Genomic DNA, 19,156 nt, shown 5'->3' with positions numbered 1-19,156 from the left:
TAATACTTTGTATATAATGTAAAATGATCATAGTAAGTCTAGTTAACATTTGTTATACATAGTTGCAAATTTTTTGTTTTCCTCCTGATGAGGACTTTTAAGATCTACTCCTTTAGAAAGTTTCATATATGCAGTTAGTTATTACTGACTATAGTCAGCATGCTATCTATTACATCCCCATGACATTTATTTTTTTATATAGAAGTTGTACCTTTTGAACTTACTTACCCGTTTTGCTCATCCTCACTCCAACCCATTACATATGGCAACACCAATTTGTTCTCTGTATCTATGAGGTTTTTGTTTGTTTGTTTTGGTTTTTTCGATCTACATATAAATGGGATCATACATTGTCTTTCTCTGTCTGACCTTATTTCACATTCATACAGCTTTTTCTTTCCTGTATCACAAATACTGTTCACAATTTGCTTAGTAAATATTTAGGACGATGAGAATGCAGAAGTAAGTGTAAAGACTGGGTCTCGTTCCTTCATTGCAAAGTAAATCATTTTTGTTTCTCATATGTTTATTGGAGATAAAATGATACAAAATTTCTATCAGCACCTCTGCTTACCAAGTAAGTTAATCTTAGTTATGAACAAGTTAGCAGCAACCAGTAAATTCAGGGCAGTATTCTGCATGATTCGCATGGACATTTATATAATCATTCAGTTGTTATAAATTGATCTAATTGAATGATATTTGGCATAAGTCTTCCTGGGCTCTTATTTAAGACATGTTCGAAAAATCTGAATACTTGCAAAGCTGAACCTGACTTCTGGAAAAAATGGTATACTTAGATATCACTGACCATAAATAACAAAATCTGCCTAAGTTTTAAAAGCATCAGTCAATTGTTTCAGGGCTACAAGGGCAGTAAATGATGTAGGGCTGAAACGCAAAAGGGTAGTAAGGAACTGGATGGCTGTGAACTTGGTCATTCTCTCCATCACCCAAAGGCTTTTATGATTGACATCATCTCTTTTTGTCTCTGTTCATTCTCTCCAAAAGAACTGCTCTGCTTACACATGGCCCAGAGTACCTCTCTCAACCATTCTAGTTTCATTTTCAAGTAAAAATCCTAATAACCTCTCAAAACCAGTATCTGTTAGTTAAGAGACATCAACAGACAGAAATAGCTGTGCAAGTGTATCTAGTTTAAACAAGTGTCCTGTCAGGATTTATAATCCCAAATTGGCTGTTCAAACCTGATTTTTACCATCTGTAGCCAAAGAACTATAGCCATTACAAGGAAACTACACCATAATATTACTCTTCAACAAGAACTGAGTGTGTATAGGAGCCAAAGGGAAAATGGAGGCTGTGTGAATACCACAAAGTGTAAACAGACATAACTGAAAGAGAGGCCTCATTAAGGAGCTCATTAACAGAACTGAGATGACTATTCACATAGTTATTTGATAGAAATAATATAATCAAAGTCGTGATAATTTAAGAATTCATGTGTAAATTGTCTTTAACTTTGGAGAAGCATTATCATAGATATTTTAATATTTCACCCTGTCTTCCATGTAGATAACATAGAGAAAAGTAATAGATGGATTTAACTTTGAAATTTTTAAAATACTTGACATGTTAGTTTTTAACTTTTTATTTTATGTTGGAATATAGCAGATTAACAATGTTGTAATAGTTTCAGCTAGACAGCAAAGGGACTCGGCCATACATATGTATGTGTCTATTCACCCCCAAACTCCCCTCCCATCCAGGCTGCCACATAACACTGAGCAGAGCTCAATGTGCTATACAGTAGGACCTAGTTGGTTATCCATATTAAATATGTGTGTACACATCCATATCCAGTGTGTACGTATTCATCCCAAACTCCCTATCTAAGCTTCCCCCTCATCCTTCCCCCCTGGAAGCCATAAGTTCACTCTCTGAGTCTGTAAGTCTGTTTCTTTTGTAAATAAGTTCATTTAGATACTGAACTTAAAAGATGTCATACAATATTTTTCCTTCTCTGTCTGACTTACTTCACATAAGATGACAATCTCTAGGTCCATCCAAAATGCAGCAAATCGCTTTATTTCTTTCTTTTTGATGGCTGAGTAAAATATTCCATTGTATATATGTTCCACATTTTCTTTATCCATTTTTCTGTTGATGGATATTTAGGTTGTATCCATATCTTTGCTGTTGTAAATAGTGCTATAGGGAAAGTCTCCCGCATTGCAGGCAGACGCTTTAACCTCTGACCCACCAGGGAAGCCTGCTATAAGGAAAAATATGTGCAAATCAATCAGTGTGATGTACCATATTAACAAAGCAAAGAATAAAAGCCATATGCTCATCTCAATATATGCCACAAAAGCTTTTGACAAACTCAACACCATTTATGATAAAAACTCTCCAGAAAGTTGGGATAGAGGGAACATATCTCAAAATAATAAAGGCCATATATGACAAACCTACAGCTAACATCATACTCAGTGGTTAAAAGCTGAAAGCCTTTCCTCTAAGATCAGGAAGAAGACAGGGATGCCCACTGTCACATTTATTTAACAGTTTTGGAAGTTCTAGCTACGGCAATCAGAGAAGAAAAAGGAATAAAGGGAATCCTAGTTGGAGAAGGCTATGGCACTCCACTCCAGTACTCTTGCCTGGAAAATCCCATGGGCGGAGGCATTCCATGGGGTCGCGAAGAGTCGGACACAACTGAGCGACTTCACTTTTACTTGTCACTTTCATGCACTGGAGAAGGAAATGGCAACCCACTCCAGTGTTCTTGCCTGGAGAATCCCGGGGATGAGGGAGCCTGGTGGGCTGCCATCTATGGGGTCGCACAGAGTCGGACACGACTGAAGTGATTTAGCAATTGGAAAGCAAGAAGTTAAATCGTCACTGTTTGCAGATGACCTGATACTCTACATAGATCTTAAAGATGCCACCAGAAAACAACTGGAGCTCATCAATGAATCTGTTAAAGTTGCAAGTTACAAAATTAATACACAGAAATCTCTTGCATTTATATACACTAACAATGAAAGATCAGAAAGAAAAATTCAAGAAGCAGTTTCATTTACTATCACATCACAAAAATAAAATACCTAAGAATAAACTTATTTAAGGAGACAAATGACCTATACTTAAACTATAAGATGCTGATGAAAGAAACCAAAGAAAACAGAAACAGATGTAAAGATATACCATGTTTATGAATTGGGAAAGTCAATATTGTCAAAATTAATATGCTACCTAAGGCAGTCTATAGATTCTGTGCAATCTCTATCAACTTTTCTGTGGCATTTTTCACAGAGCTAGAACAAGAAAACCTTAAAATTTGTATGGAGACACAAAAGACCCCAAATAGCCAAAGCAATCTTGAGAAAGAAAAATGGAGCTGGAGAAATCAGCCTTCCTGACTTCAGATTATACTACAAAGCTATAGTCAGCAGAACAATATGGTACTGGCACAAAAATAGAAATACAGATCAGTGGAACAGGATACAAAGCCTTGAAATAAACCCATGCACCTATGGTCAAGTAATCTACAACAAAAGAAGCAAGAATATACAATGGAGAAAAGACAGTCTCTTCAACAAATGGTGTTAGGAAAACTGGGAAGCTGCATGTAAAAAAAATAATAAGAATTTAGATAATTCTTTAAATCATTCACAAAAATAAGTTTAATAGATTTAAAAGTTAGGCTACCATTGGTAAATATACCCCAGTAGGATATATGATTCCTTAATGGGATATAGGAAGAAAAGTGGATATTGGTACATATTAACTAGTAATTAGTAAAAGACTAGTTGTTTTTGTCTTCTTGAGTTCGTTGAAGATTACAGTGTTTCCTAACCTTAAAACAATCTATTTCTTTCATACAGATCTCCATCAGAAAACAGCAATAGTAACAGCAGTCAGTCGCACAGGTAAAGGTGAAGTAAAATAATCAAATTATTGACAAAATTATATAATTCATTAAATATTTTTTAAAATATTTTAACAGTACTTCAGTATAGGAAATATATTATTTCCATTTATTGTTTCCAATTATTTGATCATTTTGATATCTACTCATTACTATCATATACTAAAAGAAAGACTAAAACAAAGTATTTGGTGTTGATATTACTTTATACTTCTATAGAAACGTTTCATGTTAACTCACATTATCCAGATTTATTAGCCACAATGTTTGTAAAAAGAAATTGTTTTAAAGGGGTTTTAAATGCATTCTTAAAATATTTATGAGCAATCATGTATTTGTTTGGTGTATTTAAGACACCAATCTGCGTTAACAGATTGTGTAAATGAGAGTTTTATACACATTGCCTCCCAACACTTGTATTTCTTCCTCATTGACTCCCTGGTAATTGGTTTCCTTATTTTAGATTTAAGAAAACAGAACCCAGGGAACTGAACAGGCATCTCCAGCACCAAGGGCTTCCCTTGTGGCTCAGCTAGTAAAGAATTCGCCTGCAATGCTGGAGACCTGGATTTGATCCCTGGGTTGGGAAGAGCCCCTGGAGAAGGGAAAGGCTACCCACACCAGTACTTTGGCCTGGAAAATTCCATGAACTCTCTCAGAATCAGACATGACTGAGCGACTTTCACTTTCACTCCTGCACTGCAGGCAGATTCTTTACCCTTTGAGCCACCTAATGGAGGCTTATAAGTCACTGATAATGCTTATAACTCTACCAAATGTTTACAAATATACCAGAGTTTTTTTCAAACTTTAGGCACATGGGTATCCCTCATGCCCATATACGCCCAGGAACAACTGAATTTACTCAGTAAACCCTCAGTATCTTTCTAGTAGAACATCATATTGGCTATAATTGCTTTAGACAGCACTGTCTACTTCCTAAGCAACCCCATTTGCCTTGTCATGATATTTGGTGGTGCGAAGAAGCTAGAATATGCTGGAAGGTAAAAGAGTTCCAGAAAAATATCTATTTCTGCTTTATTGACTATGCCAAACCTTTGACTGTATGCAGCACAATAAACTGTGGAAAATTCTGAAAGAGATGGGAATACCAGACCACCTGACCTGCCTCTTGAGAAACCTGTATGCAGGTCAGGAAGTAACAGTTAGAACTGGACATGGAACAGCAGACTGGTTCCTAATAGGAAAAGGAGTACGTCAAGGCTGTATATTGCCAACCTCCTTATTTAACTTATATGCAGAGTACATCATGAGAAACGCTGGGCTAGAGGAAGCACAAGCTGGAATCAAGATTGCTGGGGGAAATATCAATAATCTCTGATATGCAGATTTCACCACCCTTATGGCAGAGAGTGAAGAACTAATGAGCCTCTTGATGAGAGTGAAAGAGGAGAATGAAAAAGTTGGCTTAAAGCTCAACATTCAGAAAACTTAGATCATGGGATCGGGTTCCATCACTTCATGGCAAGTAGATGGGGAAACAGTGGCTGACATTATTTTGGGAGGAGGGGGGCACTCCAAAATCGCTGCAGATGGTGATTGCAGCCATGAAATTAAAAGACGCTTACTTCTTGGAAAGAACGTTATGACCAACTTAGAGAGCATATTAAAAAGCAGAGACATTACTTGTCAACAAAGGTCCATCTAGTTAAGGCTGTGATTTTTTCAGTAGTCATGTATGGATGTGAGAGTTGGACTCTGAAGAAAGTACCTCTTCTCTATTGGACTGAGCACAATAGAATTGATGCTTTTTAACTGTGGTGTTGGAGAAGACTCTTGAGAGACCCTAGGACTCAAGGAGACCCAACCTGTGCATCCTAAAGGAGATCAGTCCTGGGTGTTCAATGGAAGGACTGATGTTGAAGCTGAAACTCCAATACTTTGGCCACCTAATGCAAAGAGCTGACTCATTTGAAAAGACTCTAATGCTGGGAAAGATTAGGGGAGGGAGAAAAAGGGTATGACAGAGGATGAGATGGTTGGATGGCATCACCAACTCAATGGACATGAGTTTAGGTAAACCCCAGGAGTTCGTGATGGACAGGGAGGCCTGGTGTGCTGCAGTTCATGGGGTCGCAAAGAGTCGGACATGACTGAGTGACTGAACTGAACTGAATTGAACAATTAATAGAGATGGGGCAGCACGGAATATGGGGCCGGAGACATTATCCAGATTCATTGGCGACAATTTTTGTAAAAAGAAATTACTTTAAAGGGATTTTAAATGCATTCTTAAAATATTTATGAGCAATCATGTATTTGTTTGGTGTATTTAAAACACTCATCTTCATTAACAGATTGTCTAAATGAGAGTTTTATACACATTGCCTCCCAACACTTGTATTTCTTCCTCATTGATTCCCTGGTTATTGGTCTCCTTGTTTTAGAAATAAGAAAACAGATATAAAGCATGTAAGTAATTCCCCATGTGTATGGAATGGTAGGAAGTTTTTGAGTTTGAGACTAAGATAATCATATTCCAGGGCTGAAACTCTTAAAAGTGAAAGTGTTAGTCACTCAGTTGTCTCCGACTCTTTGCGACCCCATGGACTGTAGCCTGCCAGGCTCTTCTGTCCTTGGAAATCTCCAGGCAAGAATACTGGAGGGCTAGCCATTCCCCTCTCCAGGGTGTTCCCTACCCAGGGATCAAGCCCAGGTCTCCTGCATTACAGGTGGACTATTTACCATTTAAGCCACCAGAAAAGTCCTGAATCTCTAAAGAACTCCACAGTTTTGCCACATATTTTCTGATATAAGACTGGGGATGGGAATGATATGTACATTTATTGAGGACCTAGTAGACGCCAGGCAAATGCTAAAAGGCACTCACCCTCCAAGGCAGAAGAATAATTCTTTACAATAAGATGAGATAAAGAAGGCTTCTGTATATACTGTTCGTATTCCTAAACCAAATGCATATAGAAATCATGATATATGATATTTCACATATTAGACATCACTGAGAGTAAAGGAACAGAATCAGAAACTCATCTAAGAATGGGATCACAAGTTCATCTCTTAGCTGCCATATGTAACCACGATGGAGCATAAAGTCATTGGATCTTATTTCCTTTTCTGCCACCAAAGAAAATATTCATAACTCGTAGCCTCAAAGTAAAGTAGTCTTATTTCTGCCTAGAGTAGCCTCTACCTCTTCTGTCAGCAAGTTATATTAAAAGCCCACATCTTAGGTGAAGACTCTGGCCCGTGGCTGTCCTTCTCATCTCCTACAATCGTAGTTTTGTCATCATGCTGAGTGCCTTCACCCACACTCCTCACCTCCACACAACTTTGCTCATTTTCTCCTAGAGCAATACACTGAGCTCTCCATCTCTCGGATATTTTTTTTCCAACTCTTAAGTCATAGCTTCAATCTCAGGCTTTCTTTTGCGGTTTTTTTTTTCCTGTTTTTCATAGCCTTCTCCTGCCAGCAGTACTTTATGGTCATATTAAACACTTGCCTCCAGAATGTGACACATTCATTCCATAAACATATTTTATAAGTTGATTGTAAAGTGTGCTGAAAGGTAATTCATTATATGGAAAAGATGAGAGAAGGAGGAACTGGGGAGCAATTTTAGATATGTCCAACTGAGTAGGCCCTGTTGAGCAAGTGATGGGTCAGCGATGAATTGAAGGGAGGTACAAATAATTATGCAGTTTAGATGTTTGAAAGGAGTCACCTGAGTCAACTCACAGAAGGCTTTTATTTGGATGCAGGGCAACAAGAGAGGAATACAGGCATACACTGGGGGCCAGAGAGACACCTCCGACACAAAGTTCCTTATTTTAAAAAAACAGTACAGCATAAATCCAACTGCCCTTATCTCAGCAAAAAGAGAAGCCAGGTATTCACACTTTCCCAAAGGTAAAGAGAGAGCTTCCCACAGGTAGATTCACAGCTCCACTGCAGCCATAAACCACCTCTCTCTCACCCAGGCATCGAGCTGGCAGGGCTATCAATGCATGAACCCAGGTAGGAGCTTTTCAAGCACATGAATGATCTAACAACAAAAAAAAAACAAAAAACAAACAAAAAAAAACCCTCAGGACTGATCCAGGAGAGAAAGTATATTACCTCATACCAGGGATAGTAAAGATGGACGTAGGAATATATTTTGAATGTGAACCAATAGAGTGAGTTGACAGTTTGGATATAGAGTGTAATAAACAGTACTTCCGTGATGTTCCTTGCTGGAAGACAGCAAGGCTACATAGTTAACCCAGAGCTCTCTGTTCCTAAATATGTGCTCTTAAAATATTTAAAAAAATTTACAGCTTATGGATGATGAAAGAGAAGGTCTGCATAGGTAATCATGAGCTAAGTCTGATATGCCATGATACAGAGGTTACATTTTCTCATTTATCTGAATAGGAATGTAGTTGAAGTATTTTTGAAGTGGTGAAGGAGGATTTAGCATGACATGGTCTGCTTTTTACAAGTTTCACTGGGATAAATTAGAAAATGCAGTCAGATTTAGTCAGAATGGAGACTAGTGAAACAAAATGAACAGTAAAATTGTGAAGAGGGCAGGACTGGATAAGACGGAAAGAATAACAAAGAGAGACCTAACAGGAGTAGACTTGGCTGAAGCGCTGACTGGCTCGATGTATTTGGTTTAGAATAAGAGAGATCGGCAAAGACTTAAACAGTCCGACACAATGGATAGTGATACCTTTTACTGTTGACATACTGTATAGCTGGTGAGAACCAGTTTGGTGTTGGAGTGATGAAGTAGAAGGGAGTAAAAAAGGAGTTTGTTTTGAAGATATGTACGTGGGACACCTGTCGGAGAGGCACAGAGGACTATTGGAAGTTCTCTTCCTCTGTATATAAAAATTGAGAAAATAATCATTATTAATAATAATGATTATTATTCCCTCTTCCCATGATGTATTCCTCATGATTTTCTTCAACCCATATAAAACTTGTGTAAATGAAACATATATTAACACTAGTTTAACCATTGCCTTTTAATGTGGCTATTACAGATGACTTAGGGGAAAAAGTTAAAAGAACTTTGGGTTTGCAAACTGTATGGAGCACAGACATAAATTGTGACAGTATAAATTGTCTTTGTATACTATTTAATGGATATGCATGTAGCTGTGAAGTGAAATGAGAAAGCTTTTATTAACAACTTATAAAATGTAGCATTTCTATTTTTCCATATTTCTTTTACAGCAATGACTAAACAAACAAAAAAAATGAAACACAGCTTGGAGAAAAGATATTAGCAAGAAACTGGTATGATTCAAGAACGAAAAAAAATAATCTTCTCTTCTCCCTTTTGTGATGACCCCAAAGCTTTCAGTTTCACAAAACAAAGTAAATCCTGTGAGTGAAAGTATGCAGGCTTGTGTCTATTGATTCTGTTCTCGAACCCAACTTCATGTATCCGACTCAGAGTAGAAACTTAAGAGCTTGGAGCAGAGAAAGGTTTATTGTAAGGGGCAAGGGGAACCTTCAGCTGATGTTCAAAACCCCAAGCTCACTGATATTTTTAGGGGAAGAGGTTTTTCTTTTTTTTTTTTCTTGTCTTTTTTATTTATTTATTTTTAACTTTTATTTTTACTTTATTTTACTTTACAATACTGTATTGGTTTTGCCATACACTGACATGAATCCGCCACGGGTGTACATGAGTTCCCAATCCTGAACCCCCTTCCCACCTCCCACCCCATATCATCTCTCTGGATCATCCCCGTACACCAGCCCCAAGCATCCTGTATCCTGCATCAAACATAGGCTGGCGATTCGTTTCTTACATGATAGTTTACGAGTTTTAATAGGTAAAATCTGGGGCAAGGGCTGCAGCGTGTGGAACTTCCCTCTGACTGGCTGGTGGTGAGATAACAGGGCCGTGTTCCAGCCATCTCAGTCATCAGCCTTTCCAATCAGTGTGGGTCCACTTGCTTGTGCTCAGCCTGCAGTGACCTCCTCCGTCTGGGTTGAGGAGGCCCTAGTTCCTGCTGAAGAACTCCAAGGCATGCACAGACTGCTAGCCCATCACCCGAGGAGGAACCAGCACCAGGCCCCTTGCTGCAGCAGTGTCTCCTCCTGCCTCCCCTCCCTTCCCCGGTTAGCAACTGTTTGAATATGCCCTTTGGAACTCGTGGAAGGTCGAGGAAGCTGAAAGCCTTTTTCCTTCAAATAAGAAATGGGACACACGGAAACACTTTTGTGTCCAGGAGGGCCCCACAGGGTCCAGCTCAGCTTCAGTCCTTCTACCTCCATAATCCTCTAGTAGGAGACAAGAAAGTTGGTCTCTTTCGAACCTGGAAGGTTGTTCCATCCCAAACAAACCTTCCATCATGCACTCCTGCCACTGACTGCCTTCAGATTCCCAAAGCTCTGGGACTCACTCCCATCTCAAGAGGGGACCCCTGCGTCCACTCTCTGCAATAACTCATGATTCTCACACACTCCCCTTCCAAGTTCTGGGATATTCCGGGGAAGGCTCTACAACTTCTACACAACTTAAAAGGATGATATGGGAGAAGGGTCTTTGCACAACTCTGGCCAATAAAACCAACATCTTAGAAGAAGTGGACCATTGCCATTAGAAACTTAATTTTTCCTAATAAATATAAAGAGAATATCCAAATATTGGTAAAGGAAGGAGATGTATAAGTAAAAATCAAAACATAGCAAGAATGCAACAATAACAATCTGCCTCATAAAGAAAATCCTAAATCCAAATCACTGTACTTCTAGAGAGCAGCTTATATGGATAATAAGGTTGTTTTAAGTTGCTCGTCTCTTTCCTGCCTAGAGAAGTTTCTTCAGTGTTTGTTGCAAACCTAATCTGCTGCTGCTGCTGCTGCTGCTACATTGCTTCAGTCGGGTCCGACTCAGTGCGACCCCAGAGACGGCAGCCCACCAGGCTCCCCTGTCCTTGGGATTCTCCAGGCAAGAACACTGGAGTGGGTTGCCATTTCCTTCTCCAATGCATGAAAGTGAAAAGTGAAAGTGAAGTCGTTCAGTCGTGTCCGACTCTTTGAGATCCCACAGACTGCAGCCTACCAGGCTCCTCCATCCATGGGATTTTCCAGGCAAGAGTACTGGAGTGGGGTGTCATTGCCTTCTCCTAAAGCTAATCTGGTGGTGCTGAATTCTCTTATTTATATTTTGCTCATCTGTACAGCCTTTGATTCCTCCATAAAATCTGAATGAGAGCTTTGCTGGGAAGAATATTCTTGGTCATATGTTCTCCAATAACCCTCCAATAACTCCAATATTCTTGCCTAGAGAATCCCTCAGACAGAGGAGCCTGGTGGGCTACAGTCCATGGGGTCATAAAGAACTGGACATGATGGAAGCCACTTGGCATGGCACAGCACAGGTTCTTCCCTTTCCTCCCTTTTTTTTTTTTTTAACTTTATTTTAATTGACAATACTGTATTGGTTTTGCCATACATTGACATGAATCCACCGTGGGTGTACATGCGTTCCCAAACATGAACCCCCCTCCCACCTCCCTCCCCATAACATCTCTCTGAGTCATCACCGTGCACCAGCCCCAAGCATGCTGTATCCTGTGTTGGACATAGACTGGCGATTCGATTCTTACATGATAGTATACATGTTACAATGCAATTCTCCCACATCATCCCACCCTCTCCCTCTCCCTCTGAGTCCAAAAGTCCGTTATACACATCTGTGTCTTTTTTCCTGTCTTGCATACAGGGTCGTCATTGCCATTATTCTAAATTCCATATATATGTGTTAGTATATTGTATTGGTGTTTTTCTTTCTGGCTTACTTCACTCTGTATAATCGGCTCCAGTTTCATCCATCTCATCAGAACTGATTCAAATGCATTCTTTTTAACAGCTGAGTAATACTCCATTGTGTATATGTACCACAGCTTTCTTATCCATTCATCTGCTGATGGACATCTAGGTTGTTTCCATGTCCTGGCTATTGTAAACAGTGCTGTGATGAACATTGGGGTACATGTGTCTCTTTCAATTCTGGTTTCCTCGGTGTGTATGCCCAGCAGAGGGATTGCTGGGTCATAAGGTAGTTCTATTTGCAATTTTTTAAGGAATCTCCACACTGTTCTCCATAGTGGCTGTACTAGTTTGCATTCCCACCAACAGTGTAGGAGGGTTCCCTTTTCTCCACACCCTCTCCAGCATTTATTGCTTGCAGATTTTTGGATCACAGCCATTCTGGCTGGTGTGAAGTGGTACCTCATTGTGGTTTTGATTTGCATTGCTCTAATAATGAGTGATGTTGAGCATCTTTTCATCTGTTTGTTAGCCATCCATATGTCTTCGTTGGAGAAATGTCTATTTAGTTCTTTGGCCCATTTTTTGATTGGGTAGTTTATTTTTCTGGAATTGAGCTGCAGGAGTTGCTTGTATATTTTTGAGATTAGTTGTTTGTCAGTTGCTTCATTTGCTATTATTTTCTCCCATTCAGAAGGCTGTCTTTTCACCTTGCTTATATTGTCCTTTGTTGTGCAGAAGCTTTTAATTTTAATTAGATCCCATTTGTTTATTTTTGCTTTTATTTCCAGAATTCTGGGAGGTGGATCATAGAGGATCCTGCTATGATTTTTGTCGGAGAGTGTTTTGCCTATGTTCTCCTCTAGGAGTTTTATAGTTTCTGGTCTTACATTTAGATCTTTAATCCATTTTGAGTTTATTTTTGTGTATGGTGTTAGAAAGTGATCTAGTTTCATTTTTTACAAGTGGTTGACCAGTTTTCCCAGCACCACTTGTTAAAGAGATTGTCTTTACTCCATTGTATATTCTTGCCTCCTTTGTCAAAGATAAGGTGTCCATATGTGTGTGGATTTATCTCTGGGCTTTCTATTTTGTTCCATTGGTCTATATTTCTGTCTTTGTGCCAGGACCATACTGTCTTGATGACTGTGGCTTTGTAGTAGAGCCTGAAGTCCAGCAAGTTGATTCCTCCAGTTCCATTCTTCTTTCTCAAGATTGCTTTGGCTATTTGAGGTTTTTTGTATTTCCATACAAATCTTGAAATTATTTGTTCTAGTTCTGTGAAAAATATGGCTGGTAGCTTAATAGGGAGTGCATTGAATTTGTAAATTGCTTTGGGTAGTATACTCATTTTCACTATATTGATTCTTCCGATCCATGAACATGGTATATTTCTCCATCTATTAGTGTCCTCTTTGATTTCTTTCACCAGTGTTTTATAGTTTTCTATGTATAGGTCTTTAGTTTCTTTAGGTAGATATATTCCTAAGTATTTTATTCTTTTCGTTGCAATGGTGAATGGAACTGTTTCTTTAATATCTTTTTCTACTTTCTCATTATTAGTGTATAGGAATGCAAGGGATTTCTATGTGTTGATTTTATATCCTGCAACTTTACTATATTCATTGATGAGCTCTAGTAATTTTCTGGTGGAGTCTTTAGGGTTTTCTATGTAGAGGATCATGTCATCTGCAAACAGTGAAAGTTTTAATTCTTCTTTTCCAATTTGGATTCCTTTTATTTCTTTTTCTGCTCTGATTGCTGTGGCCAAAACTTCCAAAACTATATTGAATAGTAGCAGTGAAAGTGGGCACCCTTGTCTTGTTCCTGACTTTAGGGGAAATGCTTTCAATTTTTCACCATTGAGGATAATGTTTGCTGTGGGTTTGTCCTATATAGCTTTTATTATGTTGAGGTATGTTCCTTCTATTCCTGCTTTCTGGAGAGTTTTTATCATAAATGGATGTTGAATTTTGTCAAAGGCCTTCTCTGCATCTATTCATATAATCATATGGCTTTTATTTTTCAGTTTGTTAATGTGGTGAATTACATTGATTGATTTGCGGATATTGAAGCATCCTTGCATCCCTGGGATAAAGCTCACTTGGTCATGGTGTATGATCTTTTTAATGTGTTGTTGGATTCTGATTGCTAGAATTTTGTTGAGGATTTTTACATCTATGTTCATCAGTGATATTGGCCTGTAGTTTCCTTTTTTTGTAGTATCTTTGTCAGGTTTTGGTATTAGGGTGATGGTGGCCTCATAGAATGAGTTTGGAAGTTTACCTTCCTCTGCAATTTTCTGGAAGAGTTTGAGGAGGATAGGTGTTAGCTCTTCTCGAAATTTTTGGTAGAATTCAGCTGTGAAGCCGTCTGGACCTGGGCTTTTGTTTGCTGGAAGATTTCTGATTACAGTTTCAATTTCCGTGCTTGTGATAGGTCTGTTAAGATTTTCTATTTCTTCCTGGTTCAGTTTTGGAAAATTGTACTTTTCTAAGAATTTGTCCATTTCTTCCACATTGTCCATTTTATTGGCATACAACTACTGATAGTAGTCTCTTATGATCCTTTGTATTTCTGTGTTGTCTGTTGTGATCTCTCCATTTTCATTTCTAATTTTATTGATTTGATTTTTCTCTCTTTGCTTCTTGATGAGTCTTGCTAATGGTTTGTCAATTTTATTTATCCTTTCAAAGAACCAGCTTTTGGCTTTGTTGATTTTTGCTATGGTCTCTTTTGTTTCTTTTGCATTTATTTCTGCCCTAATTTTTAAGATTTCTTTCCTTCTACTAACTCTGGGGTTCTCCAATTCTTCCTTTTCTAGTTGCTTTAGTTGTAGAGTTAGGTTATTTATTTGACTTTTTTCTTGTTTCTTGAGGTATGCCTGTATTGCTATGCACTTTCCTCTTAGCACTGCTTTTGTAGTGTCTCACAGGTTTTGGGCTGTTGTGTTTTCATTTTCATTAGTTTCTATGCATATTTTAATTTCTTTTTTGATTTCTTCTGTGATTTGTTGGTTATTCAGAAGTGAGTTGTTCAACCTCCATATGTTGGAATTTTTAATAGTTTTTCTCCTGTAATTGAGATCTAATCTTAATGCATTATGGTCAGAAAAGATGCTTGGAATGATTTCGATTTTTTTGAATTTATCAAGTTTATATTTATGGCCCAGGATGTGATCTATCCTGGAGAATGTTCCATGAGCACTTGAGAAAAAGGAAAAATTCATTGTTTTGGGGTGAAATGTCCTATAGATATCAATTAGGTCTAACTGGTCTAATGTATCATTTAAAGTTTGCGTTTCTTTGTTAATTTTCTGTTTAGTTGATCCGTCCATAGGTGTAAGTGGGGTATTAAAGTCTCCCACTATTATTGTGTTATTGTTGATTTCCCCTTTCATGCTTATTAGCATTTGTCTTACATATTGCGGTGCTCCTATATTGGGTGCATATATATTTATAATTCTTATATCTTCTTCTTGGATTGATCCTTTGATCATTATGTAGTGGCCTTCTTTGTCTCTTTTCACAGCCTTTGTTTTAAAGTCTATTTTATTGGAAATGAGTATTGCCACTCCTGCTTTCTTTTGGTCTCTATTTGCGTGGTATATCTTTATCCAGCCCTTCACTTTCAGTCTGTATGTGTCCCTTGTTTTGAGGTGGGTCTCTTGTAAGCAGCATATAGAGGGGTCTTGTTTTTGTATCCATTCAGCCAGTCTTTGTCTTTTGATTGGGGCATTCAACCCATTTACATTTAAGGTAATTATTGATAAGTATGATCCCATTACCATTTACTTTATTGTTTTGGGTTCGGGTTTATACACCCTTTTTGTGTTTCCTGTCTAGAGAATATCCTTTAGAATTTGTTGGAGAGCTGGTTTGGTGGTGCTGAATTCTCTCAGCTTTTGCTTGTCTGTAAAGCTTTTGATTTCTCCTTCGTATTTGAATGAGATCCTTGCTGGGTACAGTAATCTGGACTGTAGGTTATTGTCTTTCATCACTTTAAGTATGTCTTGCCATTCCCTCCTGGCCTGAAGAGTTTCTATTGACAGATCAGCTGTTATCCTTATGGGAATCCCCTTGTGTGTTATTTGTTGTTTTTCCCTTGCTGCTTTTAATATTTGTTCTTTGTGTTTGATCTTTGTTAATTTGATTAATATGTGTCTTGGGGTGTTTTGCCTTGGGTTTATCCTATTTGGAAAACTCTGTGTTTCTTGGACTTGGGTGGTTATTTCCTTCCCCATTTTAGGGAAGTTTTCAACTATTATCTCCTCAAGGATTTTCTCATGGTCTTTCTTTTTGTCTTCTTCTTCTGGGACTCCTATAATTCGAATGTTGGAGCGTTTCATATCATCCTGGAGGTTTCTGAGATTGTCCTCATTTCTTTTAATTCGTTTTTGTTTCCTCTCTGATTCATTTATTTCTACCATTCTATCTTCTATTTCACTAATCCTATATTCTGCCTCTGTTATTCTGCTATTTGTTGCTTCCAGGGTGTTTCTGATCTCATTTATTGCGTTGTTCATTATATATTGACTCTTTTTTATTTCTTCTAGGTCCTTGTTAAACCTTCTTGCATCTTCTCAATCCTTGTCTCTAGGCTATTAATCTGTGATTCCATTTTGATTTCAAGATTTTGGATCATTTTCACTATCAATATTCAGAATTCTTTCTCAGGTAGATTCCCTACCTCTTCCTCTTTTGTTTGGTTTGGTGGGCAACCCTCCTGTTCCTTTACCTGCTGAGTATTCCTCTGTCTCTTCATCTTGATTGTATTGCTGCGTTTAGGGTGGCCTTTTTATATTCTGGTAATTTGTGGAGTTCTCTTTATTATGGAGCTTCCTCACTGTGGGTGGGGTTGTATCAGTGGCTTGTCTAGGTTTCCTGGTTAGGGAGGCTTGTGTTGGAGTTCTGGTGGATGGAGCTGGGTTTCTTCTCTCTGGAGTGCAGTGGAGTGACCAGTAATGGGTTATGAGACGTCAAAGGTTTTGGAGTAACTTTGAGCTGCCTGTATATTGAAGCTCAGGGGAGTATTCCTGTGTTGCTGGAGAATTTGTGTGGTATGTCTTGTTCTGGAACTTGTTGGTCCTTGGTTGGAGCTTGGTTTCAGTGTAGGTATGGAGGCATTTGATGAGCTCCTGTTGCTTAATGTTCCCTGAATTCAGGAGTTCTCTGATGTTTTCAGGCTTTGGACTTAAGCCTCCTGCTTCTGGTTTTCAGTTTTATTTTTACAGTAGCCTCTAGACTTCTCCATCTATACAGCACCAATGATAAAACATCTAGGTTAAAGATGAAAAGTTTCTCCACATTGAGGGACACCCAGAGAGGTTCACTGAGTTACAAGGAGAAGAGAAGAGGGAGGGGGTAGTTAGAGGTGACTGGAATGAGATGTGGTGAGATCAAAAGAGGAGAGAGCAAGCTAGCCAGTAGTACTTCCTTAGGTGTGCTCCATAGTCTGGACCGCTCAGAGGTATTTATGGAGTTATACAGGGAAGAGGAGAGGGAGGAAGTAGACAGAGGTGGCCAGGAGGATAAGAGAGAGGAATGAGAAGGAGAGAGACAAATCCTGCCAGTAAGCAGTTCCTTAGGTGATCTCCACCGTCTGGAACACACAGAGATTCACAGAGTTGGATAGAGAAGAGATGGGGGAGAAAAGAGACAGAGGCCACCTGGTGGAGAAAAAGGAGAGTCCAAAGGAGGAGAGCGTGGTCAAGCCTGTAATCTCGCTCTCAGGTAAAATTGGGTAGTGAAGTTTGGGTTTTTAAATGTACAAAATTGACAACAAAAACCTAAGAGCAAAGATTAAAAATCTAGAGAAGAGGTTGGATTTTCAAAAATACAATATTAAAGAAAAGAAGCAGAAGTAAAAAGGAAAAAAGAAAAAAAAAGCCACAAGAATTATTAAAAACAAACAAACAAACACCAATAACCACCCAAAGACTATATATGGTGTTTGCCTTAAAAAAAAAAAAAGTCTTTTTTTGAATATTAATAATAGGTTATAGAAATAAAAATTAGAGGAGAAATAGAAGACTTAACTATTAAAAAAAAAGTCAGAAAAAAGAAAAAAAAGGAATGATTCATGTTTGGGAACGCATGTAAGAATAAAGATTTTAAAATTTAAAAAATAAAATACTAAAAAAATAAAAAATAAATAAATATAGTAAAAATATTTCTAGCCCTTCTCTGATGTTGTGGGCATTGTAGGGTCACTTCCAAGGCGGTTCCCTCTGTTTAACTTCTTCTTTATGCTGGTTTTTTAGGCTCACTAGTTTAGTTGCGCTGTGGGGAGGGGGGATGCTGCAAATAAATAGCTCTGTCATGTGCACACAGTGTCTCAGCCCTGCTGGACCTGTCCCTTCTCGCGGCGTACAAACTGCTCCGGCTCTACGATGCTCAGCTGGGAACCATCTGACGCCAGCCCTAGGCTGCGTGCACTTCCCTGGTCTAAGCTGCTCAGTTTCGGCGCTCAGGTAGCCCTCAGAGGCACAGATTCGGTTGGGACTGCGTTTTGTGCCCTTCCCGGGTGCGAGTAGCTCAGGAGTTTGGCGAGCGCGATAGCTGAGACTTGTCACCTTTTCTGCCTCTGCTGCTCAGTTTTCTGGGTGGACCGCTGGTGCCCCTTGTGAGGCAGATGATGACTGTCCAGCACCCCCAGAAGTCTTAGCAAAGAAACCTGCTTATAGTTTGGTAAGTGAAGTCTCTCCGGGTCTGCAATTGCCCTTTTCCAGCCCTTATGGCTCGGGCTGCCTGTCCCCGGCGGGGGATGGTCTGCAGCCGGCTTTTTCCGCTCCGTCCTTTGTTCTGTGCTCGGTCCTGGCGGTGTCTTATGTTCGAGCTTTTCGTGTGGTAGCTATCCCACAGTCTGGTTAGCTAGCCCCAGTTAGATCGTTCTGGTTGCACGTGGGGCGTTCCTGCCCGATCCTTACAAAGCACTGCAGCCCGCGCCTCCCGCGCTTCCCTGCCCTGCCCCCACTTCCCAGTGGTGGATGCAGGCATCTGTGCTGCTTTTCCGCTGGGGGAGTTACTGTTGGGCTTGTAATCTCTTGGTTTTAATTATTTATTTATTTTTCCCTTCCTGTTATGTTGCCCTCTGTGTTTCCAAGGCTCACCACAGACTCGGCAGGGAGAGTGTTTCCTGGTGTTTGGAAATCTCTCTTCTTAAAATTCCCTTCCCGGGACGGGCTTCCCTTCCCTGGACGGAGCTCCCTCCCCACCTCCTTTGTCTCCTTTTTTGTCTTTTATATTTTTTCCTACCTGTTTTTGAAGACAATGGTCTGCTTTTCTGGCTGCCTGATGTCCTCTGCCAGCCTACAGAAGTTGTTTTGTGGAGTTTGCTCAGTGTTGAAATGTTCTTTTGAGGAATTTGTGAGGGAGAAAGTGGTCTTCACGTCCTATTCCTCTGCCATCTTAGGACCGCCCCCCCTTTCCTCACTTTAAATACATCATGCCACTCCATCAGGCCTGCAGTTTCTGCTCAGAGATCATCTGACAACTTTATGGG

The 19,156-nt window shown here is 39.2% G+C and overlaps 1 protein-coding gene across 1 annotated transcript in view; it reads left to right on the top strand.

The window, feature by feature from the left end:
• LOC138430923 (A disintegrin and metallopeptidase domain 3-like) overlaps positions 1-3,900 on the top strand; it is a 118,274-nt gene extending 114,374 nt beyond the window's left edge. The window contains exon 20 of the mRNA XM_069572946.1: positions 3,852-3,900. Within this exon, the coding sequence (XP_069429047.1) occupies positions 3,852-3,900 (49 nt within the window). The remainder of the gene's footprint in view (positions 1-3,851) is intronic.
• Positions 3,901-19,156: the final 15,256 nt, after the last annotated feature.

This window comes from Ovis canadensis, chromosome 26 (genome assembly GCF_042477335.2).
Source record: "Ovis canadensis isolate MfBH-ARS-UI-01 breed Bighorn chromosome 26, ARS-UI_OviCan_v2, whole genome shotgun sequence".
Taxonomy (NCBI): domain Eukaryota; kingdom Metazoa; phylum Chordata; class Mammalia; order Artiodactyla; family Bovidae; genus Ovis; species Ovis canadensis.
This window is presented reverse-complemented; position numbering and strand designations above follow the sequence as displayed.